This window comes from Corylus avellana, chromosome ca4 (genome assembly GCF_901000735.1).
Source record: "Corylus avellana chromosome ca4, CavTom2PMs-1.0".
Classification (NCBI taxonomy): Eukaryota; Viridiplantae; Streptophyta; class Magnoliopsida; order Fagales; family Betulaceae; genus Corylus; species Corylus avellana.
Genome location: NC_081544.1, coordinates 8978602 through 8994760, shown reverse-complemented (window position 1 = coordinate 8994760; position 16159 = coordinate 8978602). Strand labels below are relative to the sequence as shown.

At 36.4% G+C, this 16159-nt stretch overlaps 1 protein-coding gene across 1 annotated transcript; it reads right to left on the bottom strand.

Moving 5' to 3' along the window:
• Positions 1 to 3864: 3864 nt before the first annotated feature.
• Positions 3865 to 15574, bottom strand: LOC132180002 (peptidyl-prolyl cis-trans isomerase FKBP12-like). The gene is made up of 5 exons (XM_059592838.1): positions 15487 to 15574; positions 14387 to 14420; positions 5452 to 5513; positions 4568 to 4620; positions 3865 to 3966 (listed from the first exon to the last, which is right to left on the bottom strand). Exons 1-5 carry the CDS (start codon positions 15572 to 15574, stop codon positions 3865 to 3867), a joined length of 339 nt encoding a protein of 112 aa, XP_059448821.1.
• Between the last annotated feature and the right edge of the window lie 585 nt (positions 15575 to 16159).

The window sequence follows — 16159 nt, the reverse complement described above, 5'->3', positions numbered from 1 at the left end:
TTTTTTTTTAAAAAAAGAAGAAGTTATTTTCTCGTATGTTAAGAGTTAAGAGACAAATATATAGGTTCTAGAGACTGAATGGAAAAATAAATCACGAGTTGAATAATGCTGCAGTTGAAATGAGAGCTCAAATTCAATGATGGAGTACTTTGTGGTCCCTACTTACATTGGGAAGACTGGGTCCAATTGACAAGTCTAGCTGGGCTCTTTTTAACAAGCTCAACCTCAACTCTCTTCCTCTTATCTTAAGTCCTCCCGCCAGAATCTTGGGCCCTAATATCCGGCCAACATTTCAAAATTTTAAAAATTAAACATTAAGAAAAAAAATAAAAGTCCACCCAAAATAATGATTAGGCTCAGAGGAAGTGTAATGAAAAGAGTAATGCTACAAGTGCTTCTTGTATCATTTTTGTATTCCTCTAAAAATGATATGATTAGGGGTGTTCAAGCGGGTCGCTTATAACCGACTCGCCAACCCATAACCGTCTATAACTGATAACCGCTAACCGATTTTGTAGTCGGTTATTAAAAATCGCTAACTGACTAAGGTGGTTGCGGTTAGCAGTAGGAAAAGGCAGTTATAACCGATAACCGTCTTTATATATATATATAAACAATTAAAAAAAACATCCAAAACCACACCGTGCTTATTGTTTTGCTTCCATTTGGTTTGTATTTTGTAATATGTATCTAGATTTGGAATTTGTCTTTTTAATTTTTTTCATTTGTATTTGGATTAATGAATTTAGGGTGTGATTTTTAAGCCATGTTTTTGCCTTTTTGGGCTAGAATTTATTTGACCATTTTTTTTTTTTTTGGGAAAAATGTAAAATTAGTCATTGTGGTTTACCTGATTTACAATTAACTCCATGAGGTATCAAAATGAACTCAAAGGTCCATGAGATATGCCAAAAATATAACTTAGTCTCTACAATCAAATTCCGTCCACTAATTTAACAAATTATCTTAGTATGACACTAACTTAAATAAGACAAGTATCACAATTATATTGGCTCTAATGTTTTACACTATTAGAATTTGTTAAGTCAGTTAATGAAATTTGACTGTAAGGATTAAATTATTTTTTTGGCATACTTTAGGGACCTTTAAGTTCATTTTGATACCACAATGAGTTAATTGCAAATCAGGTAAACCATAAGGACTGAGTTTACATTTTTCCCTTTTTTTTTTTCATCTTTTTTAGAACATCTTGACCTTAAACCCTTAAAATAAGACCAAAAATAACAAATTAAAAGTACAAAACACTTAAAAAGCCCAAAAGCTCATTTCAAAAAAAAAAAAAAAAAAAAGTGGTTTATTAGATTGAATAACCGCTAACCGCTGGTTATAAAATAATCGATAACCTCCCAAGGCGGTTGCGGTTGTCGGTTATAGCCAATAACCGACGGTTATAACCGTTTGAACACCCTTACATATGTCTCTTAAAATTATCATTTGGCTTGTAATTGATCATATTATTGTATTTTGATCAAATAGTAATTTTAAGAGCCATATCATTCTTGGAAGGACACAAGAATGACTTCTATAATTACTTGTAATCAAAATCTAATATAAAGTCACATATGGCCACAAATGTTTGGACCCATATCTTTAAAATAGAGAAGGGTCGCTCCCTTCTTTTACAAGGGTAAAATAATTATTTTACATTTTTTTTTAACCATTCTACTTTTGAAAAATAGAGATTCGGCTCTTCTCAATTTCCTTTTCCCAAATGTTTCTGGTTTTCCATGTTCAAAAACTTAATTATAGCCACTAACATCCAATTAGAATATCCAACATGCCCGCCCAATATAAGATACTTAGTGGTATTAACTGATTAAATAATAAATTTATCTAAAATAAATAAACAATATTAAAGACTTAATCGATAAAATTTGAAATTCAGGAATTAAAAAAGAAAAGTACACACCTTTTTCAAATTACTATTCTAAAACATTGTTAATATTCCTCCGACTATCAATTATGTTAACGTCTTCCTTAAACTATTCAAAAATGTTAATTTAACAAAATACCCTTTATTAATTTTTAAAAAAGAAAATCCTAAAATAAATAAATAACTTAAAAAGAGTTTTTTTTTAATAAAATTTTTTGGTTTTTTCTGTTTAGTTTTATTTTTTTTTTCCCAAATTTATAAAAATATTTTTACCTTATTGAAAATTTGTTAGGGTCATTTTTTTTTTTGCTAGCCTTGGAGACATTGACAATTTTTTTAGGAAAAATTACACTTTACCCCCCCAAAGTTTGGATTCATTTTGAATTCGACTTCCAATATTTCAATTTTTGCAATCCACCCCCCTAAACTTGTCAAACTTTTGCAAATCGGCCATTCTGTCAGTCAAAGTCGCTTTGACTGACGGAACAGTGTTTACATGCAACACACGTGATCACTTATGGCTTTTTTATCCTTAAAATGCCCCCATCCCTTCCAAACACGCACGGTTGGACATTTCAAGTTAAATGTCCACACCATGACCACACCATGGCACCCCAGATGACCACACGATGGCAGCCCTAGATGAGCAAACAATGCCAACCCCAGATGAGCACATGAAGGCAACCCAAGATGAGCAGACGAAGGCAACCCCAAGTGAGCAAATGATGGCACCCAAAGATGAGCAAATGATGGTACCCCAAAATGAGCACACAATGGAAATCGCAAATGACCATGCATTGGTAATCTCAAATGACGACATGATGGCAATCTTCATTGACCACATGATGGCAATCTTAGAAGAGCACCCAATGGCAATCTCAAATGAGCACCCGATGGCAACGTCATATGAGCATACAATTGCAACCCCATATGAAAACAAGATGATGACAACAACTCCAGAAGTGAACAATGAGCTGCCAAATTCAGAGACAGCCTAACAAGCAAAGGAAGAAGTCCATTGTATGGGAGCACTTCACCATAGAAACTATTAGTTCTGGATGTAGACAGGCATGCTGTAAGCAATGCAAGCAAAAGTTTTACATATAGTACTGGTTCTAAAGTTGCTGGTACCAACTACTTTAAACGACACATTGCCAAGGGGACATGCCCAGCACTTCTACGAAACCAGGGGCAGAATACCCCGTACACCCCGCGGTCAAGGATGGCGAGAACTGGCACTGCCAGTGATCCACCAAAACGATGGTGGTGGTTTGGAAGGGATGGGGGCATTTTAGGGATAAAAAGGCCATAAGTGATCACGTGTGTTGCACGTGATCACTGTTCTGTCAGTCAAAGCGGCTTTGATTGACGGAATAGTCGAATTGCAAAAGTTTGGCAAGTTTAGGGGGGTGAATTGCAAAAATTAAAACATTTGAGGTCAAATTGAAAATGGTCCCAAACTTTGAGGGGGTAAAGGGTAATTTTCTCATTTTTTAAAGTAGATTATGAGAGATTGGTCGTCTCATTCACTCCACCACAGCGCTGACTTCGTTGCACCAAACTTACCCAAATGAACCACTTCCATTAATCTCACCCTTTTTTTTTTCTTCACAATCCATTCATATATCTCCACCTTTCCTCCCACATCACAATATCATATCGACACTTGATTTTCAAAATTAATGGTGAACATAATATATTATGATCGTTAAAAAACGCTTTGAGAAAATAGATTCATTGGAACATATATGAAGAACCCTAAGAGGAAATAAATATGTTCACAATAAGGACTTCAGTATTAACTCAAAATAAGCATCTAGAGCTCGAGAAATAACATTTATATCACACTCCACAAATCAAAATATAACATATATATGTCATAACATTCATACGTGCTAGTCTTTCAAAGCAAGTTATTCAGAATAAACCACATGGTTTTACTAATATTTACCCAATGGCCTTAAGACTCGTCACTCCGTGCTTAGGACTTCAATCTCGAAAACAAGGACGGAGTTAGGTTGAATAGCCCAAGCAGGAAACCCACCAGAACCATAAGCATAATCCGGAGAGCACTGAAAAAATATTAAACAGGAACACAAGATGTTAGATACGTAATGTTTTAAGTTAACTCAAAATGCATGCCAAATGAATGGCAACAAGACATGGAAGGGACCTGGATTTCAAAAAATTAAAGCAATAATCTTGTGAGGCAGATCAGCGGCTTTTGAGGTAGTGTGATTCGCGAAGAGTTTAAGATATGGAGATTAGTTGGGGATGAGAGATTCAAAATTTGGGCATTAGTTAAGAAAAATTCAAGAACAGACGAATATTCCGACAAAGACACAAATCATACTGAGTTTTAAAGATATAAAACGAAAAGAAGGTTTGATTTAGGACTTCCCAGTTTGCAACAAATGAGTGTGGTGGTAACAATATGCTTCCAATCTATATGGATTTTATAACCTCAAAAACATCAAATAAATTGACAGTGACAAACAAGTGAAATATGCCAAAAGAGTCGGACTTCATAATGAAAGCTTTCCAAAAAATTTCCCCATATCTCTCAACCAAAGATGACATTATTGAACTTTGAAAAACTTCAGATCCTATTTGAAGTGCACAGAAATATTGAAGTCTGAAACAGAAAGTGTAGCGCAGAAGTTGAGGAATTACCCGCAAACGAGCAACTTCTCCCACTTGCATTCCCAGCACACCTTCATCCCATCCTGCAGATTGGTTCAAAAGGGTAAATTAATGACTTCAGAATCTGCATCTTATCAACAGATACAAAACAGTAGTCCCTAAAAGACAAACTCCTTAAGTTCATATATTAAGGTAAAATAAAAATCAGGTTGTAGGTTCACAAGTTTCGCCAATGGCCTTTGGGACAAATGGCACTTCTACCCCCCATTATAGGGGCTTGGAGGTTTTTCCTATTCTTATTCCTCAGTGCAGTGAATTCTCTTTAAACAATCTATAAAGTAAAACCAGAACATGTTCTATATAGAAGCTTTATCTAAAAGATATATCCATTGAGACAGAAACTTTTCCATCCCCTGAAAGAGTAATGGATGAATGTTAAGTGGAAGCTTAAATAGAAATAAAGCATTTCATATCAACCATCTCAAGGAATATGTTGCCAACAAAAATAAAATATGTAACTTCAAACAATGTTTAAACATTAGTTTCTCATATAAACAGATTAACGTGGTTGCTCCTAAGGTTTAAGCCTTCAACCTAACCGGCACTAAAAAAATTATGAGATCTGCAATTATTATCAGAGAGCAATTAAAGAAGAGGAAAGGGATGATAAAGGTTGTTGGGACAGAACAAGGCAAAGCTTTTATCCACATTTGGGATTATCATGTTCATCTTTCCAACAAGCAACCAAGTACCTATAGGACTTTTAGGCTATAGAAAAGAAGAAAAGCATACAAGACAGCAATGGCAGCTGAATGGTCATACATTTAAACTTTGTCACTACTTTTGTTTTATTTAAGGAATATGTGAACATTAATCTCAACATAGTAGAACATAAAATATAATGGGGCAGCTACCTTTAATAACTGAACCTTGGCCGATTTTGAAGGTGAATGGCTTCTGTCCAGGATCCTTTCTGCTAAATGAGACAAATATGAACATATATACTGTTGTTCACAATTACCTACCTAAATTAATAGGCAAATAATTTGATGTTTTTCCCGCAAATGCATAAGGTCAACATAGTAGCATAGTGTGCAAATATGGGGTCATTCCCACGAGGATTGCTAAATTTTGCTTAAAATCAATTCCAAAAGTAAAATAAACAAAGATTGGTTTTGAGTTGCTAATGATAAAAATGTAGGGCTTTGATATACACCACTAATTATATTTAGCTAATTTATCAATATGCCAATGTTTTGATCATGTTATGAATATCAAATGTTTGTTAACTTAAGAGCATTGGTGTCTACTCCTTAAGCTATTGATTTCTCTAAGCAACGAATAAGGTATGGGTGTCTACTCTAATTCTTTTCTTTCTTAAAGGATTTAGCATGGATGTCTACTAAGTTGTTCTTTAATAAAGCATAAATTTGTGAAAATCGACAAACACATGAGGCCTAGGGCATGGGTGTCTACTCCCAGTTCCAAATGTTGATTAACCCAAGAATCCGATGTAGATATCTTTTGTTACTTATGTTAAACCCAGGACTCGGTCATCCAAATTGATTTAACTAACTAATCCATACCATGTGCATATGTTGATCAGTCAAACACATATGAGGAATTCACGAATGCAGGCATTAATCAATTTAGATATCACAACAAGATCATCACAAGGGTGCCAATATTGAATATCAACTAAACATAACTAGGGCTTTAATCTAACCCTATTAAATAAATTAGTTACACATAAAGTTGATGTTGAACATCTTCATAAAATAAAATAAAAGAAAGGAAAAGAATAAATCCAAAACTTGAATTTGAAGAGCTCCAATTCTTCTCATTGGAAAGTATATCTATTCTAGAGGCTTAAGGATCTATTTATATGCTTTTAGGAATACTCTAGAACCCCTAAAAATCGAAGGGTTTGACCCTAGAAACTGCCATTTCCTTATTAAGGTTGGCAGTTGTCTTAGCCATCACGCACGGGTGTGCTCGATCGCAGCCCCTGTCCAATCGATCGCAGGTCTGCGATCGATCCTCCTTGTGCTTGCGCTCGATCGTGGTTGCCTTGTAATATGCCATCCTCGCTTGTAGTGCGCTCGATCTCAGATCCCTTACGATCGATTGCTCTACTAGAGCCGTCCAAAATCCAAAATTACTCTTTTTAAGTCCAAAACTTCTAAAATTGCTTTTTTTTCTTTCAATGACCTACAAAATCAAAGAAAACTCATAAAAGAACTAAAATGACCTACTTAACTAAAACTAAAGAATTAAAACATGTAAGTTAAGGGCTAAAAATATGAATATTTTAGCACTTAACACACCCCCAAACTTACATATTGCTAGTCCCTTAGCAATGCAAAACTAAAAATGAAAATGAAAAACAGAGAACAAAAAGATAAATCCATCTTTCGTGGGATGTATGATTGCATTTAGCATATGCAACAAGCCTTTGAAAGCCCTAGAAATTCCCTAGAGGACGAGTGAAGTCTCGTGAGGGTTTTTCAGAAATGTTACCCATAAACATTATGCACAGTTCATGTTATCCCAAAAATTAAAGCATCACTTCAAGATCATTATTTTTATTTATTAGCAAGCTTAAAGAGATGAACTCCATCTTTACAATGAATTGGAATCTCAAAATTCAATTACTTACAAAGGACATGCTAAAACATCACAAGTTTGAAACAGTGTGAAGTGAACTAACACAAAATTATGAGTCTTCCAAATCTTTCCAACATGTAATGTCTCCATATCTCAAAATTCACTAGAATTTTTATTAGAATGAACAACAATGGCATATTTCCTTTTCTTTTTTTCTTCTTTTTTTTTTTTTTTTTTTTTTTTTTTTTTTTTTGTTTTGTTTTGTTTTGTCAGGTTGTACAATGTTTGGTTCCCTTAAGCTTTCTAATTTACCCATATAGCAAGTGTTAAGTTAATGACTCACAAACCAAATGGTTTTAGGGCATTAAGTGTAGAGACACCCCTAAGGACCTACTAACTCGAGTCAAAAAGGCTAAAAAACTAAACTAACCATGTCATTGATCAAATTCAAATTTTTCACCTTTTGACGTAAACACTTAATGCTCTGAGACAATAGGTCCAATTACTCAGTGAAAAGCCTATCGATGATCAAATTTTTTTTTTTTTTTTTAAATGAACATATATATGCCAAAGTGTCCATCTAGTAAATCATCCAATTTCATCCAAGATACCGAAACATACATATCAGACCTCATGTCATACCTCACAAATTATGTGCTAATGTTCTTGTGTGATCAGATCAAACATGTGATTTTTCAACTGTCATAAACAATTAACCAAACTAACAAATTCACTCATCAGATCATGTGTTCAAAATTTCAAACTTACTAATGAATTCAAGCCACAATTCTTTTAAATTAACTAAAATTTTAGGGTAAACATGAACATATATATATATATATATATATATATCACAAAAAAAGAAGAAAAAAAAAACACAAACACACAAAACAAATAACATGAAATTGGGACAAAGTGTGTGTGAACAACATGTGTGCCCATACCCCCAAACTTAAATGACACATTGTCTCCAATGTGTCTAAATTAAGGAAAGAGTGTACCCGGGAGTTGGACGACATAGTCTTGGAAAGCATCGCTCATAGCACACCTCCAAACTTAAATTGAATCACACTTGTCCCTGCAAAATAAGAAAACACAAAAGCAAGTAAAAAGAACAAAACTAAAGATAAATAAAAAGATTAACTGAAAATTCACTAAACAACACAAAAGAAAAAGATAAACTATGAGGTGCCTCTCATGAGCGCTAAGTTTAACATCTTCAACCAGACGATGGTCCCTGCTCAATGCTTTCCAGAAGTAGATGCTCCAGATGGTGGTGTATATTGGACGGGCTGAAGTGTCAAATCTTGTGATGCCAAATCTTGATCTCTTGGTGCAAAGTTCGTTTCAATGTTGGGCTTCACTCTGTGTCCATTTACTTTGAATGACTGATTGGTCTGTGAGTTGTGGACTTCCAAAGCTCCATGAGGGAATACTTGTGTAACAAGGCAAGGTCCTGACCATCTTGACTTAGCTTCCCAAGGAAAAGTTTCAATCTTGAATTATAGATCAATACCTTCTGGCCTACTTGAAACTCCTTCCTGACCAGCTGCTTGTCATGGTATGCCTTTGTTCTATCCTTGTAGAGCTTGGCATTCTCATATGCATCACGCCTCAATTCCTCCAGTTCATTTAGTTGGAACTTCATTTTGTCACCAGCTTGTTTCATGTCAAAGTTAAACTTCTCGATGGCTCAGTACGCTTTGTGTTCCAATTCCACTGGTAGATAACATGCCTTTCCAAAAACCAAACGATATGGAGACATACCGATAGGTGTCTTGTAAGCAGTCCTATAAGCCCATAGTGCATCATTCAGGTGTAGTGACCAATCCTTCCTACTGGGGTTCACTGTCCTTTCAAGGACACCTTTGATCTCTCTGTTGCTAATCTCCACTTGACCACTGGTTTGGGGGTGGTATGGAGTGCCAACCTTATGAGTGATGCCATACTTCTTTATCACGGAGGTAAAGGCATAGTTGTTGAAGTGGCTCCCCCCATCACTAATGATTGCCCTTGGTGTCCCAAATCTAGCAAAGCTATTTTCCTACAAAAACTTCACAACCACTTTATGATCATTAGTTCTTGAGGGGACAGCCTTGACCCATTTAGACACATAATCCACACCCACAAGAATATATAAATAACCGAATGAATTAGGAAATGGTCCCATGAAGTCAATACCCCAAACATTGAAGAGCTCTACCACTTGAATATTTTGCAGTGGCATTTGATTTCTGGATGAGATGTTACCTGTCCTTTGGCATCTATCACACGAACTACAAAACAAGAAAGCATCTTTAAACACATTAGGCCAATAAAAACTAGATTGTAATACCTTAAGCGCTGTTCTTTTGGCCCCAAAGTGTCCACCACAAGCAAACTGATGACAGTGCTGCAAAATACTCAATGCTTTTCTTCTGGGACACACCTTTTAATGATTTGATCAGAGCAGAATTTGAACAAATAGGGGTCATCCTAATGGTATTGTCTAGATATAGATATTAACCTCTTCCTTTCTTGACTAGACATACCTGGAGGAAACACCAGGGCAGTTATATAATTCACTATATAAGCATACCATGGAAGTTGGATATCAGCTGCAAACAACTGCTCATCTGGAAAATTCTCATTCAATGGGAGCTCATCTCCTTCCTCCTCATGGAGTAATCTGGATAAGTGATCTGCCACCACATTCTCACTGCCCTTCTTGTCTCTAATCTCAAGGTCAAAATCTTGTAGTAGTAGTACCCATCTGATCAGTCTAGGTTTTGTATCTTTCTTAGCAAACAAATATCTCAAAGCAGCATGATTAGTAAATACAATAACCTTAGAACCAATTAGATATGACCTGAACTTCTCCAAAGCAAATATAACAGTAATAATTCTTTCTCTGTAGTAGAATAATTTAGCTGGGCATCATTCAATGTTCTAGAAACATAATAAATGGCATGAGGTACCTTATTAATTCTTTGACCAAGGTAGCTCCCAAGGAAAAGTCACTGGCATCACACATGAGCTCAAAGGGTAGACTCCAATCAGCTGCCCGCATTATTGGTGAAGATGTGAGCAGCTTTTTCAGTGTGTTGAAGGCAGTCATGCATTCTTCAGTCCATTCAAACTTGGCCTCCATCCCTAGCAATGCACAGAGGGGTCTAGAGATCTTGAAAAAATCTTTGATGAACCTTCTATAGAATCTGGCATGTCTAAGAAAACTCCTCACCCCCTTCATTGTTAGAGGTGGGGAAAGTTTGGAGATGATATCTATCTTAGCTTTATCCACCTCAATGTCCTTGCTTGAGATAGCATGACCCAATACAATGCCTTGTTGAACCATGAAATGACATTTTTTCCAATTGAGCTCTAGGTTGCATTCTTCACATCTCTTGAGAACATTCTTCAAATGGTTGACGCATTCATCGAAACTCAACCTAAAAACACTAAAGTCATCCATAAATACCTCAATGGTTTTCTCCACCATATCTGAAAAAATGCTCATCATGCATCTTTGGAATGTGGCTGGAGCATTGCATAATCCAAATGGCATCCTTCTATAGGCGAATATGCCAAAAGGACATGTGAAGGTGGTCTTCTCCTGATCCTCTAGTGCTACTGCAATCTGATTATAGCTACTAAACCCATCCAAGAAACAATAGTGGCTATAGCCAGCTAACCTCTCTAGCATTTGATCAATGAAGGGTAATGAAAAATGGTCTTTTCTTGTGACCTTGTTCAATTTTCTGTAATCAATGCATACTCTCCACCCAGTGGTTACTCTTGTAGGTATCAGCTCATCATCTTCATTCTTCACCACTGTGATCCCACTCTTTTTTGGCACTACTTGGATTGGACTAACCCATTTACTGTCTAAGATGGGATAGATGATGCCCACATCTAGCAGTTTTAATACCTCTGCCTTAACTACCTCCTTCATGTGAGGATTGAGTCTTCTCTGTGCATCCCTGGTTGTCTTTGCTTTGTCTTCAAGGAAGATCTGATGCATGCACTTGGCTAGACTTATTCCTTTGATGTCAGCAATGGTCCATCCTAAAGCAGTTTTATGTTCTCTAATAACTCTCAACGGCTTTTCTTCTTCCCCACAACTTAGATTTGCAGCAATAATGACCGGTAGTGTCTTGTTCTCTCCTAAGTAGGCATATGTTAGGTGTTCTGGCAATTGCTTCAATTTTAACTTTGGTGCCTGGACAATAGAAGGGACAAGAGTAGTATTAGTAGGCTCAAGAATTTCAAAGGGAGGAGTATACTTGAATATTTTGGAGAGGCTCAAGGTGATGCACTGTTTCAATGATGTCATTAGTAACATCTTCAGGTTCTGGCTCAATGTCCTTTCTTGTGAGACAATGGGTGAGGGTGGTCTCCAATGGATCTTTCGGTGGATCTTGAAAAACTGGCTCACTAACACCTTGGATCATGCAAACATCAAAGCATTCTTTAAAAAAAATGGTCTTTTCTTATGACCTTTATGAGAATTGCTGATACCACAATAGGTGTGAAAAATGGTACAGTAAGTATGAAGGAGTTCAAAATATTTGATGCAATGAAATTACCTGGATTGGTGTGTCCTGTTGCAGAGGTGAGATTTTCTGAGCAGTCATAGCCTTGACAATCATGCCTAACTTCTTTTCCACAGCAACCATCTGATTTGGAGATCCCCCATTGAAGTTTACTTCATACATGCCTTTGCTCTTTAATCCTTGCCTTCCTCTCGAGCAGGATTGTTAGGAATGCTCACTTAATGTTTCAAAAAGCTCCATTGCTTCCTCACTACTCTTTTCCATGAGTGCTTCTCCACAAGCTGAATCAACTATCCGTTTGTTAGTATCATTTAAACCTTCATAAAAAATTTGTACCTGATCATCTTGAGGGATGTTGTGATGTGGGCACTTTAGAAGCAATGAATTGAAGTGATCCCATGCCTCAAAGAAAAGATCTCCATCTCTTTGTTGGAACATTTGAAGTTCCCTTTTAAGTTCTCTTGTCTTTTGGGCTAGAAAAAACTTCTTCAGAAATTTGGTGGCTAATTCTTCCCAAGTATGGATAGAATCTGCAGGCAAAGAATTATACCACAGTTTAGCATTATCTTTCAAAAAGAAAGGAAAGAGACTAACCTAAGTCTCTTTGGAGTTAGGCCTTGGACGTGTTGCAACTTGCATAGATCAAAGAACTCTTTAAGATGCAAGTTTGGATCCTCAGTAACAGTGCCCCTGAAGTGAGTCAATGCATTGAAGATTTGAGAAGAAATATAATAGCTGCCTTCCACCTCCGGTTGATATGCTATGCTTGAGGGTTGATGGAGGTTTGCTGGAACGAATGCCTGCTTCATCGGTCTCCGCACCGATGGTGGATTTGCCTCTAGTGGTCTTGGCACTATTGGTGGATTTTCTTGCAAATCTTCCATTGTATTTTCAATTTCTTCCTCTTCTTCTGTGTCTCTAGGTCTTTGTCGAATTGTCCGCTCAATTTCAGGATCGAGTGGAATGAAGGTTGAATCTTGAGATCAACGACCTTGCATCAATTGAGTTGCTTCTTCAGTCAAAGCAGCTTCAGTGCTTTTGGTTCGGATGCTCCCTAGAATTGCGCTCGATCGCAATGTGCTCAATCGCACTCGGCTGACGTTCGATCGCAATAACAAAATGCTAGTCCACAAACCTGAAACAGAAAATAGAAAAAGTCAACAAAATATTTTTGATAAAAACAAAATTAAAAATTAAAATAACACAACTAAAGGAAAATAATTTTAAACAAAATTTGCCACAATCCCCGGCAACAGCGCCAAAAACTTGTTGTTCACAATTTCCTACCTAAATTAATAGGCAAATAATTTGATGTTTTACCCGCAAGTGCACGAGGTCAACATAGTAGCATAGTGTGCAAATACGGGGTCATTCCCATGAGGATTGGTAAATTTTGCTTAAAATAAATTTCAAAAGTAAAATAAACAAATATTGGTTTTGAGTTGATGATCAAAAGGTAGGGCTTTGATATCCACCACTAATTATATTTAGCTAATATGTCAATATGCCTATGTTTTGATCATGTTATGAATATCTAATGTTTGTCAACCTAAGGGCATTGATGTCTACTCATTAAGCTATTGATTTTACTAAGCAACGAATTAAGTATGAGTGTCTACTCTAATTCTTTTCTTTCTTAAAGCATTTAGCATGGGTGTCTACTAAGTTGTTTTTTAAGAAAGTATAAATATGTGAAAATCGACAAACACATAAGGCCTAGGGCATGGGTATCTACTCCCGGTTCCATATTTTGATTAACCCAAGAATCCAGTGTGGATATCCTTTGTTACTTATGTTAAACCCAGGACTCGGTCATCCAAATTGATTAAACTAACTAATCCATACCACATGCATATGTTGATCAAGCATACATATATGAGGAATTCATGAATGCAGGCATTAATCAATTTAGTTATCACAACAAGATCATCACAAGGGCGTCAATATTTCAACTAAACATAACTAGGGCTTCAATCTAGCCTTACTCAATAAATTAGTTACATATAGAGTTGATGTTGAACATCTTCATAAAATAAAAGAAAGGAAAGGAAAAGAATAAACCCGAAACTTGAACTTGAAGAGTTCCAATTCTTTTCCTTGGAAAGTATATCTATTCTAGAGGCTTAAGGGTCTATTTATAGGCTTTTAGGAATACTCTAGAACTCCTAAAAATTGAAGGGTTTGAGTCCTAGTTCGCACTAAGCTGCAAAACCCTAGAAACTGCTCTTTCCTTATTAAGGCTGGCGACTGTCTCGGCCATCACGCACAGGTGCGCTCAATCACAGCTCGTGTGCGATTGATCGAAGGTCTGCGATCGATCCTCCTTGTATTTGCGCTCGATCGTGGTTGCCTTGTAATGTGCTATCCTTACCTGTAGGGCGCTCGATCGCAGCTCCCCTGCGATCGATCTCTCTACCAGAGCCTTCCAAAATCCGAAAGTGCTATTTTTAAGTCCAAAACTTCTGAAATTGCTTCTTTTTCTTTCAATGACCTACAAAATCAAAGAAAACTTATAAAAGAACTAAAATGGCCTAATTAACTAAAACTAAAGGATTAAAACATGTAAGTTAGGGGCTAAAAATATGAATATTTTTGCACTTAACATATACTCCCCATTAAAAATAGAAATAAATGCATAGAAAAAGCACAATATAATACCTAGTTGATAATAATAAAAATAGGCTACCAAAAATAAAAGCACAATCCTTACCTCCCAAACTTTTGAGAGAGATTGTTATTTTTCCCTGCAACAAAGAGAACATTAAAGGGCAGGAGAAACAGCAAAACTACAAATAGACCTCTCATCATCCTATTCTACAAATTAGTTGGTGTTTTTCTTACAGAAAAGAGAACCCTAATTCACATACCAAAATAAACAACAATAATAATTAAACACAAAATGTCTCGGAATGGCATCAAGTAGCTTAATTTCTTTTGAAACAAACATATGGCAGAACCAACAATGACGAAATAGGGGAACCCAAAGGAGGTGATGGAGGATGTGCTTCTATTCGAATGAAAAAGTAAAAAATTACCAAATGAATTGAGAAAAACAAATTATGGTAGAGAGACTTAACTCATACAACTTAGTTGAAGAATCCCACCTACATAATAAAAATAAAGGCTGAAATACATATTTAGTCCTTGAGATCAGGCCCAACATCCATTTTCGTCCTCGAAATTTAAAAAGTTCCAATTTGTCAATGTTGTCCTTTTGTCCATCAATCATGAATGTCACAGTCGATTATAATCTTACCACGTTATCCTCCCACTAACTACATGAGTAATTCAATTAATTTGTTGATGGATTAAAAAAAAAAAATGATCCTTCATAATTTTATGAAAAAAAAAAAAGGAACAAAAATTTAGCCTATTGAAAAAGAACAAATGATGATACCTCTCGGATTTGAAAAATCCCACAAAATATTCTCACACCGCTAACTTCCAAAACACATACTCCAACTTAGTAATTAATTACAAATCTTACACCACGAAAACCCACCAGAAAAATCCAATCCAAGAAATCAATCCCATAGTCAATACAAACCCAAATTTGAGCTCGGTTGCCAGCAAAAATGACTAAAATTAGTCAAACTAAATTAAATTAAATATAAAGCTGAATCAAAAACGGAAACCTCCAAGGACTTTGGTCTTTACAAAAGATCTTATCAAATGGAACCTAAAATGTTGGCTCTTCTCTTTCCCTACATTTTCTCAGCAACCAAACAGAAAGAGGATTTCCCAAAAAAAAAAACAATTATGTAAACATTACGTGATTAGGGCTTTTGACGCAGAGAGAGGGATACTAACCGAAACCAGTGCAGTGAATTGTGATGTTCCGACCAGCTACAGGTTTGGGACCGGTTCTAAGCCTCAAAACTTCCTTCTCCACTCCCATCTTTTTGACTGGTGCCGCTGCTGTTCTTTACTTAACAAGGTCTTCTTCAGTATTTAATCCAAGTTGCCAAGCCCCTGAGACTATTTGAAGCAATTACATGCCCTTCGGCCACGTGGTTGGGCAGCCTAAATTTTTTTTTTTTAGTGCCCCTACTATGCAATCCATCTGCAAACAATGCCATTTGCAGCATCCAATAGTTGACTGACAAATCACCTTATTACACAAGTACACAATAAAACTAAAACACCTAATAAATTCCTCTTCTCTTTAATAAATCAAATGGGTTCCGATTTCTCTTCTTCTTCTTTTCTCTGAAGTCTGAAACACTCTTCTCTTCTCTTCTTTTTCCATGTTAGTCGATTTTTTCATGTACAGAATGGGTTGCGGCACGATGGGTCTGGCGAACGCCCAACAGCGATCTGGGCAGCATTGTGTGCAACCGGCAGCGTTCTGAGGGGGATGCTGGCCAATTTGGGCGGGCATTCTGGGCGGTAGCATTCCAGAACCACGCCGGGATGCTGGCTGGCAGCGTTCTGGGCGTTCTGGGTTGGGCGGCAAACCCAAAGGAATTTTCTTAAAATTTTG

Bases quoted from the DNA above. Each gene is read 5' to 3' on its own strand.
- LOC132180002 (XM_059592838.1), bottom strand. From the start codon at position 15,574: ATGGGAGTGGAGAAGGAAGTTTTGAGGCTTAGAACCGGTCCCAAACCT. The intron at 14,421-15,486 runs GTTAGTATCCCT...TCTTTGTTGCAG, and splicing joins AATTCACTGCACTGGTTTCG to GGAAAAATAACAATCTCTCT. The intron at 5,514-14,386 runs GTAAGGATTGTG...TGTCTCATTTAG, and splicing joins CTCTCTCAAAAGTTTGGGAG to CAGAAAGGATCCTGGACAGA.